Source organism: Tamandua tetradactyla, chromosome 4 (genome assembly GCF_023851605.1).
Source record: "Tamandua tetradactyla isolate mTamTet1 chromosome 4, mTamTet1.pri, whole genome shotgun sequence".
Lineage (NCBI taxonomy): Eukaryota > Metazoa > Chordata > Mammalia > Pilosa > Myrmecophagidae > Tamandua > Tamandua tetradactyla.
In genome coordinates this window covers 29,324,094-29,341,005 of record NC_135330.1, presented here as the reverse complement: position 1 = coordinate 29,341,005, position 16,912 = coordinate 29,324,094, and the positions used below count along the sequence as shown (strand labels likewise).

Genomic DNA, 16,912 nt, shown 5'->3' with positions numbered 1-16,912 from the left:
AAATGGAAAACAATGAACAATTTGAGAATAATGGAGAAGGATTAAATGAGTTTGTGAATGTCTCAACCCTTTGCAGACTGAGCGTTATCCCATTAATTCATCTATTTATTCATCCGCCGATCCTTCCTTCCATCCATTCATTCAAGAACCATTTATTGAGCACTTTCACTATGAGTGTCCTGGTCACACACTGCTGATGGTCTGAGCTAAATGAGCTTAGCCTTCTGGGTGAGGAGAAGCAGGCAAACAGAACCGTGTGGTCTGGAGTGGGAAGTACTGCAATTGGGGGGATCATGAATGAACAGCAGATTAGGCTAGCCTTGCAGTAGTGTGTAGATGAGGAGCTAGGAGGGAAAAGAGGGGAAAAGAATGCTTCATAGAGGAGGTGATGCTGGATCTGGCCCCAGCTAAACTTTCCCAATCTCAGTGTTCCTGGGAAGATGCTAGAGTTTATATAATTTCATATAAAATTATATCAAAGACCGGAGAAAAATTGAATTGTGGAACATAACAGTTGAGAGCACAGGTTTTGGAGTCCTGCAGGCCTGGACTAAATCTTAACCTCTCTAGGAAGAAATTCCTCAGTTATAAGATGGGAAACATCATAATGTCCTGTCACAGGGCTGTCCTGACGACAAATAAGATCACGTTTGAGGTGCACAGCGTGTCCCTATGCGCTGTTCACATTTCGTAAAACAGCTGTCACCTACTTCGGGAATCCCATGGTTACTTTTGCTCGGTCCTTAGTCCTTAATCTTCTTAGTAGCTCTAACACTACATTTAGAACCAACATTCGTAAGCCTCTTTTCCCTTTTACATGGGGAATAAAAAAGAAATATAATTTCTGTAAAACTGATCTGCATTCTTGTGAATTTATTGTGTTCTGTGGTTCACGGTGACTAGGTAACCAGTGGAGGAGCTAATTCATTATTTTAGCAATTTAAACAGGACTTCAGAAGAAACACGCCCTGTTCCCACACAGCACTGGGACTATACTAATGAGGAGATTAAAAGAAAGTTCAGCTCACACAGTTCCAGATAATCACAAATGTACCCAAGGATTATTAACAATCCCAATTAACTAGAACTATATTATCTGCCTGGTTGGTTATTCTAAAGTCAGCCTGGATTGAATGGATAGATGAGCTTGGAGGATTTTATGAATAAGTTATTTCAAAGGGGGCTGGCTGGACCCCTTCATAATAAATACTGAGGAAATGGGAGGAGACACCCAGGCCTCCATGGTTCCCTTCACCTTCTCACCTAAAAGCAAGAAGAAGTCTGAGTTCTCCACAAAGTCCCCAGGAAGACTGTGTTTTATTGCTGGAACCACTTGCCCATCATGGGGCCCAGACTCAGGTGTTCTAGATTAGACTTTGGGGGTAACGAAATGGCCTGCAGAAGCAGTCACCTCCCTCTCTGGGACAAAACCCTGGACTTTCAGGACTCTGGTAGCCACAGACCCTTTCCTACCCCGCACACCCCCCACCCCACCCCCGCAGACCCTATAACGACCTATTATTTCCTCTTGCAGATCTCCACAGCTCCATGTGGCGCGCTGCAGGCTGCTCTTGAACCCGGGGCTTGGTGGAGACGATGGGGGCGGACGGGGAAACAGTCGTGCTCAAAAACATGCTAATTGGCGTCAACTTGATCCTCCTGGGCTCCATGCTCAAGCCCTCGGAGTGTCAGCTGGAGGTCACCACGGAAAGGGCCCAGGGACAAGCCGTGGAGGAGGAAGGCAGTGTGGTCAACTACAACGCATCCGGCAAAGACCAGCCCATGGTCTTCAACCACGTGTACAACATTAACGTGCCCCTGGACAGCCTCTGCTCCTCAGGGCTGGAGGCCTCCGCCCAGCAGGAGGTGAGTGCGGACGACGAGACTCTGACCGAGTACACGGGCCAGACCGCAGACCGCGAGAGCCAGGTCACCTTCACCCACAGGATCAACCTCCCCAAAAAGGCCTGCCCGTGCGCCGGCTCAGCCCAGGTCCTGCAGGAGCTGCTGAGCCGGATCGAGATGCTGGAGAGGGAGGTGTCGGTGCTGCGGGACCAGTGCAACGCCAACTGCTGCCAAGAAAGTGCTGCCACAGGTAGAGTCGCTGGCGCGGTGGTGCCCGGAGGGAAGGAGGGCTGAGCAGAGCGGGAGAGTAAATGACCGCGAGCAGCGCACCTCCAGCCAAACCCCACATCTTCCCACGGTCGGAGAAAAAAAAAAACAAAGCGCTATCTGTCTGCTAATGTGTCTCCAAGATGTAAACGCGGTCCTTCCCCCGGGAATTCAGTTCAGGGATTCTCCCCACTGGTTAGCGTGTTTGCAGTACATTAGCCTGATTTGGGGAAGGGATGAGTCAGGTAACGGTACATCGCTTCAGCAGAGCAACTTCTGTGGCAAGAGGGAAATTTGACATCTGTCTGCATTCATCTTGGGTTTTCCCAGGCTGTTGAACTGATATCTACCCGTGTTAACCTGAGGGATTGGAGCACGCAGGCGTTCTGTTCACTCAGTGGTGGCCCTTCTCCCATCTGTGTAAATGATCATCATTAAGGTCTCAAAGGACCTGTCCCCAGCTGCTCTAGCAAAATAGAAGTTTTATCTGCCGTTCCCTCCAGGAACACACACACACAAACTCACACATGCCCACAGAGCTCATTACACCACCACCCCCAAAGGGCTGTTTATGGGATCTACCTCTAGCCTCACCTACCCTCTAATTAGCAATACTTATGAATTATCTTTACCTCTCTGAGAGAAGTGATTAAATCTTCAGAGCCAGAGTTTCCCAGTTCAAATCCTGGCTCTGCTGCTTACCACTTCAGTGGCCTAAGCAAGTTGCCTTCTTTTCCCCTCCAACAAATGGTGATAGCGCTGAACAGTTATTAAATAAAAGTAGGCCTGGCTTCTAGTAGGCACACTTAAAAGCAATAGCTGTATCAGCTGATCCACTGGTCTGTCCCCTTTTGCACCCTTAGCTTTCTCACTCAAAAACCATCTTTCACCCATTCAATATCATTCTTCAATGAAAAGAAATTTTCTATCTTACATTCAATTTTCATCCCTGTAGGGCCCAATATCTCAAAGCCTTCATGGGGGTGAAAGTAAGAGGTGGCAGGGATGAAATTTTAGCAGAGCTTGGATGGCTCATGTATCCAGAGGAGATGTCAGACATGTTCATCCTGAGATGCCAAGATTAAGGGCAGTCTTTGTGCACTGAAATATAGCTTTTTCTCACTTTTTTCTCTCTCCTATAACCAAAGCCATAAATAAACAATCTGAAGGATAGAAAAGAAAGTACAGTTGTTCACTCTACTGTTCTTTAGTGAGAACTGTTGGGTCAGTTCATCTTTTCAATGGAGCTGGAGAACAAGAAGTCATAGGTTTCCAAAGACAAGGACCTTCTGTTGCTCATGAAGCCTGGGTGGCTTCCATAAACAGGGTTTTTACCACACTCCCACAAGGCTCCCTGGAAAACATGATAAATACCTACAAGGAAGAGCTATGCTAAACTATATCAGTACAACACCATTTCAGTCCAAGGGGGCTGTGAGACATAGCAGAATTAAACAGAGACATAACTTACTTGACTTCGTATCCTCAGGGCCAAAAGAAGAGAAAGATGCCAAGCAGGTACTCAGCTTAGGATGTTTAATAAGTTTGTTTGATTCATGCTAGACAGATAAATCAGCCACTGTAGTTAGATTGTAGACAGAGATATGCATAGAATCCTAAAGGGATCACAGAGAACAATAGCTCCAGGAAGGCTATGAAGTGACCCTGGCACTGAGCTGTGATGGACGAGCAGAGTTAGTTAGATGGCAAGAAGGAGGGAGGAGGGTAGGCTTGTAACATGTGTGATCTTCCCCTGTATAGCAGGTGCAGTGTCCAACTTACACCCCCAGAGTCCCTTCCACTCCCCACAGCCAGCACCTGGGCATTTATGTCAGAGGGCTATCCTTGGGCAGTGGAACCTCCCTGGCCAGCTGGAAGAGAAAATGGAAGGGCCTGGAAATGGACAGTGCTCCAGAGACAGCTCTTAATCCAGGACCAGGTGTGGCCTGCATTATTTCCAGTGCAACCACCCACCCAGGATTAAACCCAAATTACCCTCCATGGCACTTTGCTTGAGAATGCACCCAGGCTTGGGATCCTTCCCGTCCCCATTTGTCGCACTCCCCCACCATTTTTTCCTGGGGATACGTTCCAGTAGATCACTTTCACACAAATCCTCATCACAAGTTTTCTTCCAGGGAAGCCAACCTAAGACACTCTGAAGGCAAACTTATGAAGGACAGGGACCAGATTTGGTTCACCTTTGGCCCCAACCACTGTGCTAGGGACAGGCAAACCCACATTAGATGAAAAGACTTACTAAATTGATTATGGTCCAAATTGTGTTAAGCTTAATTCTCAGCAAAACAAATCTGATCAGAAAGTGAGTAGAGGTCTCTGCCCACCCCTCCCCATGCACCATTTCACAGGAGATGCTGCTGCTGTCCTTTGACCTTCTCCCTGACCGTTCCAGGACAACTGGACTATATCCCTCACTGCAGTGGCCACGGCAACTTTAGCCTCGAGTCCTGTGGCTGCATCTGCAACGAAGGCTGGTTCGGCAAGAACTGCTCGGAGCCCTACTGCCCCCTGGGCTGCTCCAGCCGGGGCGTGTGCGTGGATGGCCAGTGCATCTGTGACAGTGAATACAGCGGGGACGACTGCTCTGAACTTCGGTGTCCCACAGATTGCAGCTCCCGGGGGCTCTGCGTGGACGGAGAGTGTGTCTGTGAAGAGCCCTACACGGGCGAAGACTGCAGTGAGCTGAGGTGCCCTGCGGACTGCTCGGGAAAGGGCAGCTGTGCCAATGGCACCTGCGTGTGCCAGGAGGGCTACGTTGGCGAGGACTGTGGCCAGCAGCGGTGCCTCAATGCCTGCAGCGGGAGGGGACACTGCCAGGAGGGGCTCTGCTTCTGTGAAGAGGGTTACCAGGGCCCTGACTGCTCGGCAGGTAGGAAGGGGCTGTTTCTGGGGTGGTTGGCAAAGGGGTCCCAGCAAACTGATTGGTGGTGGGGAGACAGAGGAAGAGGGAAGGTGGATTTTAGGCAAAATAACTCCCAATTGGGTTTACTCATTTGATTTCCAAGGAAGCTGATTTCATGAGTCATTCACTCTATTGACAAGGCAGATAAGAGGGGGAAAGGGCAGGAATCAGGCTGATAGTTGGATCATTACCCCTGAAACACTGGGACAACAATAACTGCAATATTGATGGCAACATTCCACTGTCCTCTCCTTAGGTGCTGGGAGGGTAGCAAGTACAGCCATGGGACCACCTTTCTGTAACGCAGAGACATTTCAAGAGTTCCACTTGCCCCAAAATATCTCCCTTGCCTGCTGCTATCTTCCAGGGGTATCTCCTTTTACAAGGCCATTGCATGAAATGGAAGTTAGTCTGTGAGGCACTTTGGTTATCTTGGAGTTTATGGACTGCAAAGTGTTATTAATTTATGAAACGACTGAGCATCCACATGGAGAAAAGTGTTTGTAGGCAAGGAATTAAATATAAACAAGAATAAAGTATTAAAGGCACCAAGCACCAACAAACATATTAACAATGCGTACTGAATATTAAAAGGCTGTGACTCACTTTGTTCCAGATGATTATATCCAAATCGAAATCAACCCCATCTAAAGCTACCCTGTGGTGAGCTGACACAGAGGTGATGCCCTACAAAGAAGATCTAAATCCAGCACTGGGAAAACACCAGTATCTCATTGATGGTTCCTTTCTTCCCCCCTCCCCAAACCAGATGCGGATTATTTTCATCGTTTCACTTTTGCTGATTCTCCTCTGACTAAATCAGTGATACCGCTGATACATTTGTTTGCATTTTTAACAGTACGGATTAAGCAGTTGATCCTTTCGATGTAAGGCCCAGTCTGTAACAATGCACTTAGAGTACCCATGGGGAGGATTTAAAATGAAAAATAACAGCAAACAAAAACATTGCCAAACCTTCAAGTTGGTCAATTCTAGGAATTTTCTAATCAGCCTTCAAACTAAGTTGAAGGGAGAAATACTGGGAAGTAGCTTCACCAGCCTTTTGTTCTCTGGTATCATCAATGATTTGCACTTAGATAACTGACTAGTAAAAGACAAGTTCCCGCACATATGACTTCAACTTCAAATCTTCCCAAATATCAATGGCAATGATAAAAAGAATAACCATGATAAAACATTGCTTAGTAAAAAAAAAAGGTCATGTTCCTGAAGTTAGTTTTTCCAAATCCAATGATCTCATTTAGCCCCCAGTTTTGCTTACTAAATTGAAATCTCTTTCTAGAAATTTAGTAATCAAATATAATGTCGTTGCTTTACCAACCTTTCCAAAGGGAAGTTCAAGCAGAAGTTAAGTCTCAGTGTTTCTGAATGCACGGTCAATAGGCAGTTGCTGGGAAAGCATGGCTGAAGAATTCTCTTGATTCCACCCAGAAGGTGAGATAGTTCTAGAAGGCTTCATGGCCCTCCTCTGGAAGAAGTGGAAGAGGCTAAGGGCCAGTTTGGACTACCTCTGCATCGCAGGTACTCTACAGAACACATGCTTCTTCATAGAGTTGATCTTTGTTGGACTGGACACACCTGTCGATGGTCTTGGCCCTGCTTTTCTACAGGAGTGGGCCCTTTTGCAAACAGAATTATTATTTGGTCGAGGATCCAAACTGAACTGAACTCGATACCAGCTTGTGTAACTACAAATGAGTCGAGAACAAACCAGGACCACATTACCTCCAAGACATTAACCTCTGTGCGGTTTGAGGAAGACTTCTGTAGGCCCAACTTAATGACCTTGTAGGTTCCCAAAGTGCATGAGGAAGGGCAGTTGCATAATCTTCATCACTTTCTATGGCAACTCCAGAGCCACCACTCATTGCAGGAGGTGCGGCTCTAAATGCCTACCTTTTAAACCAAGTGCCACAGGTCTCTCCCAGAGAAGTATCTGGGTCATTATCTAAAGTGCTACTTTACTTGTTCTTTGTGAAAAGGCTTTGGGAGAGGGATCTATTTATCTAGTATTTGACATTTCTGGGCAGGTACATACACTGCAGCTACTCCTCTCTTACCTCCAGGAGTGAGGAAAGGAAAGGGAAAGGAGGAGAAAGGTAAAAACACAGGGAGCCACAAAATATAGTTCCTCATAGGTCATTCTTTTCTCTTTAGCAAGAGCATGAAAAACAGCTGCCCACTGTGTGGATTTCATTCTGAGCTCCCTAGGCCCTTAGAGCTTGGATTCAGTTGAATAGTGTCAACTGAGCCACTGTATTTGACTTCTAGCCTTAATCTTTGCTCACAGCGTACCATGGGACAAAAATCTCAACCCTTCTGCTTCTGTTCTCTGCACATGTAAAGATAATAGAACCAAAACTTCATGAATATGAACACTTAAAACAAGCTTTAGAAATAAACTACTCCGGCTTCTCATTGTCCAAATTATAAAAGCAGCGGTCCGGAGAGATAGAGATTTTCCCGAAGCCAAACAGCTAATTAACGGAAGAGCAAAGATGAAAACCCTGGTCTCCTACCAACTCCTAGCCCTCTTTAATCCTCTCTAGGACACTGAGTAGAACAGAACGGAAAAATAAAAAATGTTAAAGGCCCACATGCAAAGAAATAGTCTTCTGTTATGAAAGCTGAGTCCTGTCAAATGAGAACAAATTTGGTGTTGGAGGTGGGGCAAAGAAGGACATGAAGCCACTTGTGCACAGGCGAAGGTGATTATTGTGGGAGCCAGCCAGCAAGCTGGCCCAAACTCCCTGTGAGTCAGCAGGATAAAAGAACCATCTGAGCAGCATCTTGAGACAATCCAGAGAGCCATTCCCTGGACTTCAGTCAGACTGTGAGGATTCATCAGTGTCACTCTTCCATCCCTGCCAGCTCTTCAGCCAGCCCAACCTCTGGCACCTGAAATACAACCCAGAATTAATTCCAACTGTTCTCACCACACAAGTGTGAAATTAGTGCAAGATCTAAAAGGTAAACAATTGCTCCAGCTACAATTTATTTCTTTTTAACAGTCTACCCTTACCCAAATTTTCAAAGGTGGAACCCCAAAGAAAGTGAGACTAAGAATATTTTTGTACTCACCGTAAATGGATCGATTGAAAATATGTGGCTTGTTTATAGTTGAATATCATTTCTTTCTATAAGGATTACAATATACCTGTCAATCATAGGGCAAGCAGTGATGGTTTCCTCCTCAGAACCACGCCCGTGAGAACCTTTCCACAGGAAGGACACCAGTAGCTGCCTTCTCTGTCAGAAGGGAAGGCAATGCTTACCACCAGGTTCAGTTCTCAAGCTAAGTTGTCAAGAGAAGAAATTCTTCTGCACCTCTTTTTTACTTCGGAAGCTCAGTATGCCCTTCTTGGTTCACCCTCCATTGTCATTATCAGCTTTATTTTCTGAAAGAAAGAACCAAAATACACTGACTTGCCTCCAGTGCCCTAAGAGTTGTTGATGACTTGAAACTTGGAACGGCCATTTCTGTCACTGTAGCAGGAGACCTCCTGCAGAAGAGACTGGGAGTCAGTGCATTTAACCAAAAGAGAAAGGCACTAGGCAACCTTTTTTAGAGGTTTCTTACTCTAGGAAGAGTGGCAGTGTGGAAAGCACAGCATATTTCATGGTCTGAATTATTCCCTAATGTAGTTTAGTTGTGGGGAGGGGGAGCTGTTTATAAATGGAAGGAAGCATCTAGCACAATCTCTAACCTGCTGTACAAATTGCAGGGGAAAGAGGGCCAAACTTAGATCTAGGTTTGAGAGTCAGTTTTGCTACAACCCAACTCCCTGAGTTTTGTCAATTCCCTCAACCTGGGCCTCAGTTTCCTCATTTTTAAAATTGGGATAATTCTAATTATATCTACCCAATCTACATCATAGGGCTGTTACTAAAGATTTTTTTTTTAATTCTAATTAGGTGGAATGTATGAACATGTTTTAGAAGCTGTGAGATGCTATATAAATGTAAAGTTGCATTGTATGTTTGTCCAAGAGGTTATAGAGTGAAGTCGTTCTGCTAGGATCATATTCCAGCATCCGTATTTGCTGGCTGCATGATTCAGTTTCTTCATCTATAATACAGGGGTAATAATTTGAAACCTATTCCATAGTGTTAGTGAGAGGATGAAAGGAGAATCCATGTAAGGGTATTTAGCATTTTTTCTGGTGCATAATAAATGCTTGACATTATTGTGAAAAATTCTGGTATGTTCTATGCATCGGTTCTTCCTCCTTTGTTTGAGAAGTCATTTTGTACACGTCATCCAGGCTGCCCTAAAGGTCTTGGTACAGTTCTAACCTTTAATAATATCAGAATTATAAATGACACATTTATGAAAAAAACCATTTGAAAGTTTAATTACTTGAATTTTATTTATACTTACCTAGTTTCATAAATTTTAAAGAACAGGTTTTTTATTTTTTGTTTCAGTCAACATTTGCTATCTTCAATCAGAGGAAACTCTGTTTTCCAGGCTATTCTATACAATGACTGGTTTGGGACAAAAGCAACCAAAGCAAATATCTGACATGCTAATACAACGTTCCTGATTTCTATCCCATGGATCTGGTGTCAGTTGAAGGGCCCCCAATTTCAGCCTCTGTCAAGAATGTGAGGGACCGTGTGTAAGCATGGCAGAGGGGCCAGGAGCTTCCAATCACACAGTTCTGTGAAAAGCACCTAGCCTAGAACTACCCACCCATAAAGTGAAACAGTGAGGTTACCCAGAAGAGAACTTCAAAACCAATGACAACTCTTAAACTAATTAAGCCTCTACTCCATATAAATGTATAAGTCAATTAGGACCTTTTAAATATTGGCCAGATCTTTGGTTTAATCTATGGGCAGGTCCAACTGCAAGTATACTGGAGTTAGCCTCCAAATTGGTCTTAAAGATTCAATTATTTGATGCTCACACTATTGGTGAATTTTCAGTTCTTAACAGAACCGTGGATGAAAGGTTTTTGCAATGAGATTGATCTTTGGTGATTCTTTGAATAGCATTTGAGAAGTAGGACAAGGGAGAAAAGTAAAGCCCACCAGTGTGCTTCTTTATCATCATTCCTAAGATCCAGGCTAAGAAAACCTAGCTGAACACAAGTTACATTTCTTTTAAACATAAAAAATCTCCTTTTGCTAGGGAAAATGCCACCAAAAGGGGGCTATTGAATGTCTTCTTCATGCTGTGGCTTCCAGGACTTACTGTTTTTACTCCTTATATTTTGCCAAATAAGCAAGAACAAGCTTTTATTTCCACTTGCCAAATCAGGTATTAGCTCCAGGGTGATCTGGTGACAGTAATTTATTAACTACCAAAAGCCAGGGGCAGTGGTATGCTATTAAATAGCTAACTACTGGCTCTCTGAAAGAAAAAATAAAAAGCGCTGATTTGTTGTTTTTTGCCAATTTCATGGTGTAAACACCCCCTCTGTGGCCAATTTCAAACTACCAACATGATTGTCACCAAACCGGAGCTAGGAAGAGATGCGCAGTGACACACAACTATATAGCATTTCCACCACACACATGCAATAGATGCAAATTACCTTCAGAGCACAGACAATAGTAAAATAGCTTGGAAGATGAGTTTTGAGTATTTATTACCATTTTTTAAAATACAATTTTCTTAATTGTGAGTTTATAAAATGTAATCTTTAGTAATGGCTGTGTTTAACAACTGTCTCGCAAAATTCCTGGAAATTCAGCAATCAGCTCTCACAAGCTATTGGGAGACTCTATCAATTGAGGGTTACTAAGCACTGAAAAGAAAAGAACTTGCCTTCAAAGGGGGTTACAAGTCACTCAAAGCCACTGAGTCCAGCAGAAATATATAGACGTAGCATGTGGGATGAGATGCGTGGCAGCAAAGCTGAGTCAGGATAGGGAAGGCAATCCTCTGAGCTCATGCTATCTGTGTATTGCCTCCCGGTAGTTGCCCCTCCAGAGGACTTGCGAGTGGCTGGTATCAGCGACAGGTCCATTGAGCTGGAATGGGACGGGCCGATGGCAGTGACGGAATATGTGATCTCTTACCAGCCGATGGCCCTGGAGGGCCTCCAGCTCCAGCAACGGGTGCCTGGAGATTGGAGTGGTGTCACCATCACGGAGCTGGAGCCAGGTCTCACCTACAACATCAGCGTCTACGCTGTCATTAGCAACATCCTCAGCCTTCCCATCACTGCCAAGGTGGCCACCCGTACGTACCATTTCCCCTTCCTGCTTCATTTTTCTTTTCCCCTACATGAGATCATGGGCATTCATGATAGTAGTGTCTTTTCTTAATTCTTCGGGGATGCCTGCAGTGACATTGCATTTAAGGGGAAGGGATATAGATGTGGCTCACATGGGAAAGGTGCATGATTAAAAAGTCACTGCTTATTAAGAGAATTTCAAAATTCATTCAGCTCCCATAAATCATAGAACCAAAAGGACAAAATGCATTGTAATTATTGAATACTGACTTGCTATAAGCTGGGCTCTGATTAGAAATCAAGTAAAGTAGGAGACTTTTCTGGACTTTCAATCTAATTAGAAATTCGAAATCAGGACACATAATAAACAAGTACTAAATGGTATGTTTATGTACAGATGTAAGCATATACCAAAGTGGAAAAAAATACTTATCGAAAAGCACAACTGACAACATCCACTTTTCCTTATAGAGGAGTGGCATAATTTCTTCATGGTCTTTTGTTTAGCAGAATATCTTGACGGTTTATTTTGCTTATAAAATTGAGGTTCCAGAATGTAATTTAGAAAGAATTCAGTAGGAAAAAAAGAAAGAGAGACGGAGAGGCAAAGATAGAGCAAACTAAACTACCCTCCACAAAAAACAGACAGTTCTATTTTGGTTTTTAACAGAGGAAAAAATCCTGTATGTGTGTATTTATATTTTATGTAGGTTTATTTAAACATAGGGAAAATGTAAAAGTTTGCATACCAACCAGCAATACTGACTACATCAAAGAGTGAGATGAGGAAGAAATAGGAAAACACTATTATTCTTTTTCTTTAGATACCTTTGAATTCTTAAATTGTTACAATTGACCTATATTACTTTGGAGTTTCAAAAATCAAGAAGAGTAGTCTTCAGAGAAATTTAAGCCAGGGAGGAATTTCCTTCCATGAGGGTGCCACCCTTCTAACTCTCTTCATCCCAAACCTACTGCCAAATCTGCCATGCACACTGATTAAATTCTGGGAAGAGAGAAGAGAGCACCCAAAGGAGGTGAGATGTGAGTAATTTTACCAGCCACAGCAAATAGGAACAAAAGGTGACCATGAGAACATAAGCCCCTGGAAATCAGAGAGTCCCTGGCTTTTTCAATGGGACTTAGCACCAGTATAGGGTAAAGGTTTCCACCCAAGATGATCTGGGTTACAAACGCCATGAGAGCTCCAAAAAGGAGTGGCAGTGTAGGCAGTTGGCCATGAAGGTTTCATGGAGGTCTGAGGACTTAATTGAGCCCAGATAGGGATTGGCAGAGGGGAAAGAATTTAAGAAGTCATCTTGTCCCCTTGCTTTTCAGGTGACAAAAACTGTTATAATATTGGGTTCTGCTTATGAATGCTGAGTCTGTTAACATGCCTATAATTATCTCTGTTTCTGTTCGACCTTTTAAAAAAATTCCTCTGGTGCCTGAAAACTAGTTTTCAGTATCTGCCAGAGGTAGGCCACCATCTGCTGCTTTTCCCACCTTGCTCTGGGATGAGTCACCAGAGTGAGCACCTGGCCTGACTCCCAAATGTCTCTTCTCTGATCCACAAGTGCATACAATGATGAGGTTTCCATCCACGGTACGGTTATGACACCAATCCAGGGAATCCCCTCAGGCACGCTCCCAGGTGACAAGGACAAAATCATGTAACTCACTCCACATGAATTGGGTTCAGAATCACCCCTGTCTTTCAACCAAGGAACATGAGGAAGCTTCCAAACAGGAGGGATGAGAGTGGGTCAGTTTTCCAATTGGAATATCCCATGAGAGACAAAGCTAAAATGGGAGCTGATTCCCAGGAGAACTGAGAAAAGTCATGCTGTCACATTTCAGGGCTGGTAATTGGATCTCCATTAGGACAAGCATGCTTCCACCTCATTAAACCTGTGTGTGTGTGTGTGTGTGTCTGGCAGGGAGGGGTGGTGGCAGAAAGAGAGGGAGGATAAGAAAGCAGAAGAAAAAATAACAAAAATGAGGGAATGGTGAATAAGGGAGAGAGGAATAAAATAATGAGAGAGGAGAGGAACAACTGGAGAAAAGAAGGAGAAAGTGAAATGAAAGCAAAATTCCAACTATATGCTATTGTCCATGGCTTGTGCCATTGCTTTGCTTGTTTTCATCAAATGGAAAATGCAGATCATCCTAAATTTCATTATCTGAGCTAAACCAGATGCTCTTAATGCAAATCACATATTCAAGAGAAGCATTTTAGTCTTTATTCCTAAAATGGCTTACTCCACCCATTAGCCAATTCTCTGAGCTTCTCTTATCCTGTCTGTGAAATGGGAACACTGATATTTGCCATGACATTGCCTCTCAGGAATCCTGTAATGCTTCCTGAAGTAATGCTTAAGTTCTCTGAAGAAAGGCATTATATTAAATACCGAGATTTACCATATTGGTAAGGAAAGTGTGACTTTTACATTTGAACATTAACCTATTATGCAACTGAAAGCATTAAAAATTATTTATTAGATTGTGTTTGCTAAGTTTACACACTCATTCCACCCAACACTGAGCAACAAGGCCACCATGGAGTGGGCCCACCCTGCGCCCAGGACACAATGTGTTTGCAGTAAGATTGGGGTTGCTCAGCACACGTCACCACATCTACAGCGTGGAGGAAGTTCTCCAAAACAAAGCTCCAGGTGATGCTCTTTGCCCCCGCCAGGGACAGCCATGACACTGTCACCCACATTGCTGTGTTGCAGATCTCTCCACTCCTCAAGGGCTACAATTCAAGACGATCACAGAGACAACTGTGGAGGTTCAGTGGGAGCCCTTCTCATTCTCCTTCGATGGGTGGGAGATCAGCTTCATTCCAAAGGTAACACCACCTGCCAGATACTAAGCAGCCTGTTTTGGACAATTCATACCCTCAACTGTAAATTGGGACAGAAGGGAAGGTACTACTCAATAGCTCCTTCCATACCATTAAAGATGCAAAAGGACAATTGGGGGTATCTGGGTTGTAGGATATTTCTTCTGCAAATATCAGTGATGACTGGCTAATAAGAGTGACCCCCAGCCTGCCACTTGGGTTTTGGATAGCAGGAGGGTGTACAAAACAGCCACCAGTCCCAGCTGTCTGCTCAGAAAGCTCTGGGGCTTGGCTAGCCATGATTTTAACCAGTCTGAAAACCAAACCCTCAAAATGTTTGAGCATCTCTTTAGGACATAAGAAAAGCCTGACTGAATCAGTCATGAAGTTAGTCTACAGCCTCACTCTGTTGCAGAAAATTGCACTAAAAAATCAGCTTGCATGTCTTCATTATCTAAAGGTTAGGAATGTGGCACCAAAACTCCTTGGCTTCCCTGAATTTTTCCTAGTGAGTTAATAACTTATTAATTGAGCAAAATTCTCCTTAAACAAATGATATCATCACTCCTTGAGTTTAAAAGTATCCTGAGATTCCTTCCCACTCTTTAATGCGGTATTTCTTTTATTAAACCTAAAACTAACTTTTATACATTGCCAGAGTTGCCTGCATAGTTTAGGGGTTCCAGAATTTATTGACCCTACCCATGTTCTCCCTAACTAAACCATTCATGGGGCTATAACATTCAGTCATACTCCTTCCCTCTATCTTCATCCTTCAACATCAAAGAGCATTTCTTCAGTCATTCATGAGGCTTAAGTCATTTCTAATGACAGATGACACATTTTTGGCTTAACAAGACTATGATATCAACAGTGTTTTGCTTCAAAATTTCAGGGCCATGGACTATTGGAATTATAGAAGACCTTTCAAGTCACAGTGTACTACCCCTACATCTAGTTTAGTTTAGTTTGCAGACACTAAGACTCAGAGAACTTAAATGACATCACATGGTCAGTTGGTGACAGGCTTAAGATGAGAACCACATCGCCATTTCCTAGTACCCACCTCAGTTCACTAAACCAAGTTGCTCCACTTTCTTATGGATATAGTCATGTGAAATGGGCATGTCATGGCAAGCTAAATACATCTACACAGACATCTTTTATATTTTATCTGAGTTAAAATGTATAAATTTATAAAATATGGAAGTAACTGAATTGCAACAGGGCAGAGGGAATCACATCCTCCCACTATTCAAACAGAAATAACGATGTCAGTTTCATCTGCTCTATATCCAGTATGTAAAACAAAATAAGAGATGGGCTGGCAAGGGTATGCCAAGGTCAACCACACAGGCTCATGGAGTAACAGTTGCAATTTGTAGGTTTGAGGCCACTGGGGGATATTTATCACTCTGATCTCTAAGAGTGTGGCTATAAATTATATAAGGGAGATGACATGAACAGAGAGTAAGTGAGAAGGGCAGTACCAGCAAAAGGGCTCTCTGTTCTCTTCCATTTCCATGGCCACACAGAAAATATGTATTATCTTGGACCCATCTTCATCAAGCTGATCTTTTTTATTTCCTCTTCCACCAAATCTTCTCCTTCTCTCTCCTTTGAATTATTCATTGCTTTCTGCTTTATTTTTATTTTCTTTGTTAATTATGTCACTGAGCTCAAACCCATCTGGGTGAAAGAGAAACCAGACATTGACAGATTTGCACCCAATACAACATCATGAGAAACTTCAGTTATAGCAAAATAATAGCTCCAGCTCATAAAAAAAAAAATGAGAATGTCTTAGTTTGAAATATGCTGTATGTGTATATAAAGGCATTTATACAACAATATTCTTCTAAATAGCCAAGGGAATGCTTATCATGATAAATGCCAAAAAAAAAAATCTGATGGATATTAACCATAACCATCAAACATTTAATCTTTGGCAAGAGCCAATCTGCATCACCTCATGACTAATTTCTACTGGCAAGCTTAACAAACTCAGTAGAGGCCAAAGAAATGTTCTTGCAAATTGGTTCTCCATTTGCCAAATGCTCCTAAAGTGGTGGCATTGCAGTTGTTCCCATCCCCAGACACTCAGCTGTTAGCATGGAAGGAAGAGATGTGGTCACCATTTTTAATTCCTAGCCTACCATCCATGTTTCATACCCTTACTTTTCTCTCATCAGATTTCTCTCTTTACTTCCTTTGCTCTTTCCCTTCCTCCCACCTTCCAGAACAATGAAGGAGGAGTGATTGCTCAGCTCCCCAGTGATGTTACCTCCTTCAACCAGACAGGACTGAAGCCTGGGGAAGAATACATTGTCAATGTGGTAGCTCTGAAAGAGCAAGCCCGGAGCCCCCCTACCTCGGCCAGCGTCTCTACTGGTGAGTGTCTCCTGATCGCTTCCTTTTTCCATTAGCTCACTCAGGAAAAGGAAATGCACAATCATCCAATAAGCGACAGTCAAAACGAGTGCTAAGATTCCTCCCAAAACTGAGAATGATTTTGGTACCCCTGGGATGGAGCTACTCTACCAGATGTTCAGCCTCAACTGAACATCTCCCCTGTTGCCTATCCTTACAAACACAGATCTGGGAGAATATTCCGTGGAGAAAACTCTTTGTTTAGATTTCCAGTATATTTCTTCTGATCTTAGTCATCAAGAGACTTCATTTGTCATCTCTGAGTATCATGAGCTTTGGAAAGAGAAAGAGGTGACTCACTGCTTATCTATAGTGAGATTTGGGAAAATCACCCAGCCTTCCCAAACCTCAATTCATTTTACAATGAAGAACAGTAATACCTCCTTCACA

The 16,912-nt window shown here is 43.4% G+C and overlaps 1 protein-coding gene across 2 annotated transcripts in view; it reads left to right on the top strand.

Annotated features, from left to right (window-relative positions):
• Positions 1–1,596: 1,596 nt before the first annotated feature.
• The window catches only part of TNR (tenascin R), a 75,901-nt gene continuing 60,585 nt past the window's right edge, over positions 1,597–16,912 (top strand). The window contains exons 1-5 of one of the 2 annotated variants that reach the window (XM_077155758.1): positions 1,597–2,095; positions 4,526–5,002; positions 10,986–11,249; positions 13,983–14,098; positions 16,333–16,483. In XM_077155758.1, coding sequence (XP_077011873.1) covers positions 1,597–2,095; positions 4,526–5,002; positions 10,986–11,249; positions 13,983–14,098; positions 16,333–16,483 — 1,507 coding nt within the window. Of the gene's footprint in view, positions 2,096–4,525; positions 5,003–10,985; positions 11,250–13,982; positions 14,099–16,332; positions 16,484–16,912 lie in introns of those variants that run through there. The other variant, XM_077155759.1, reaches the window with a different exon arrangement.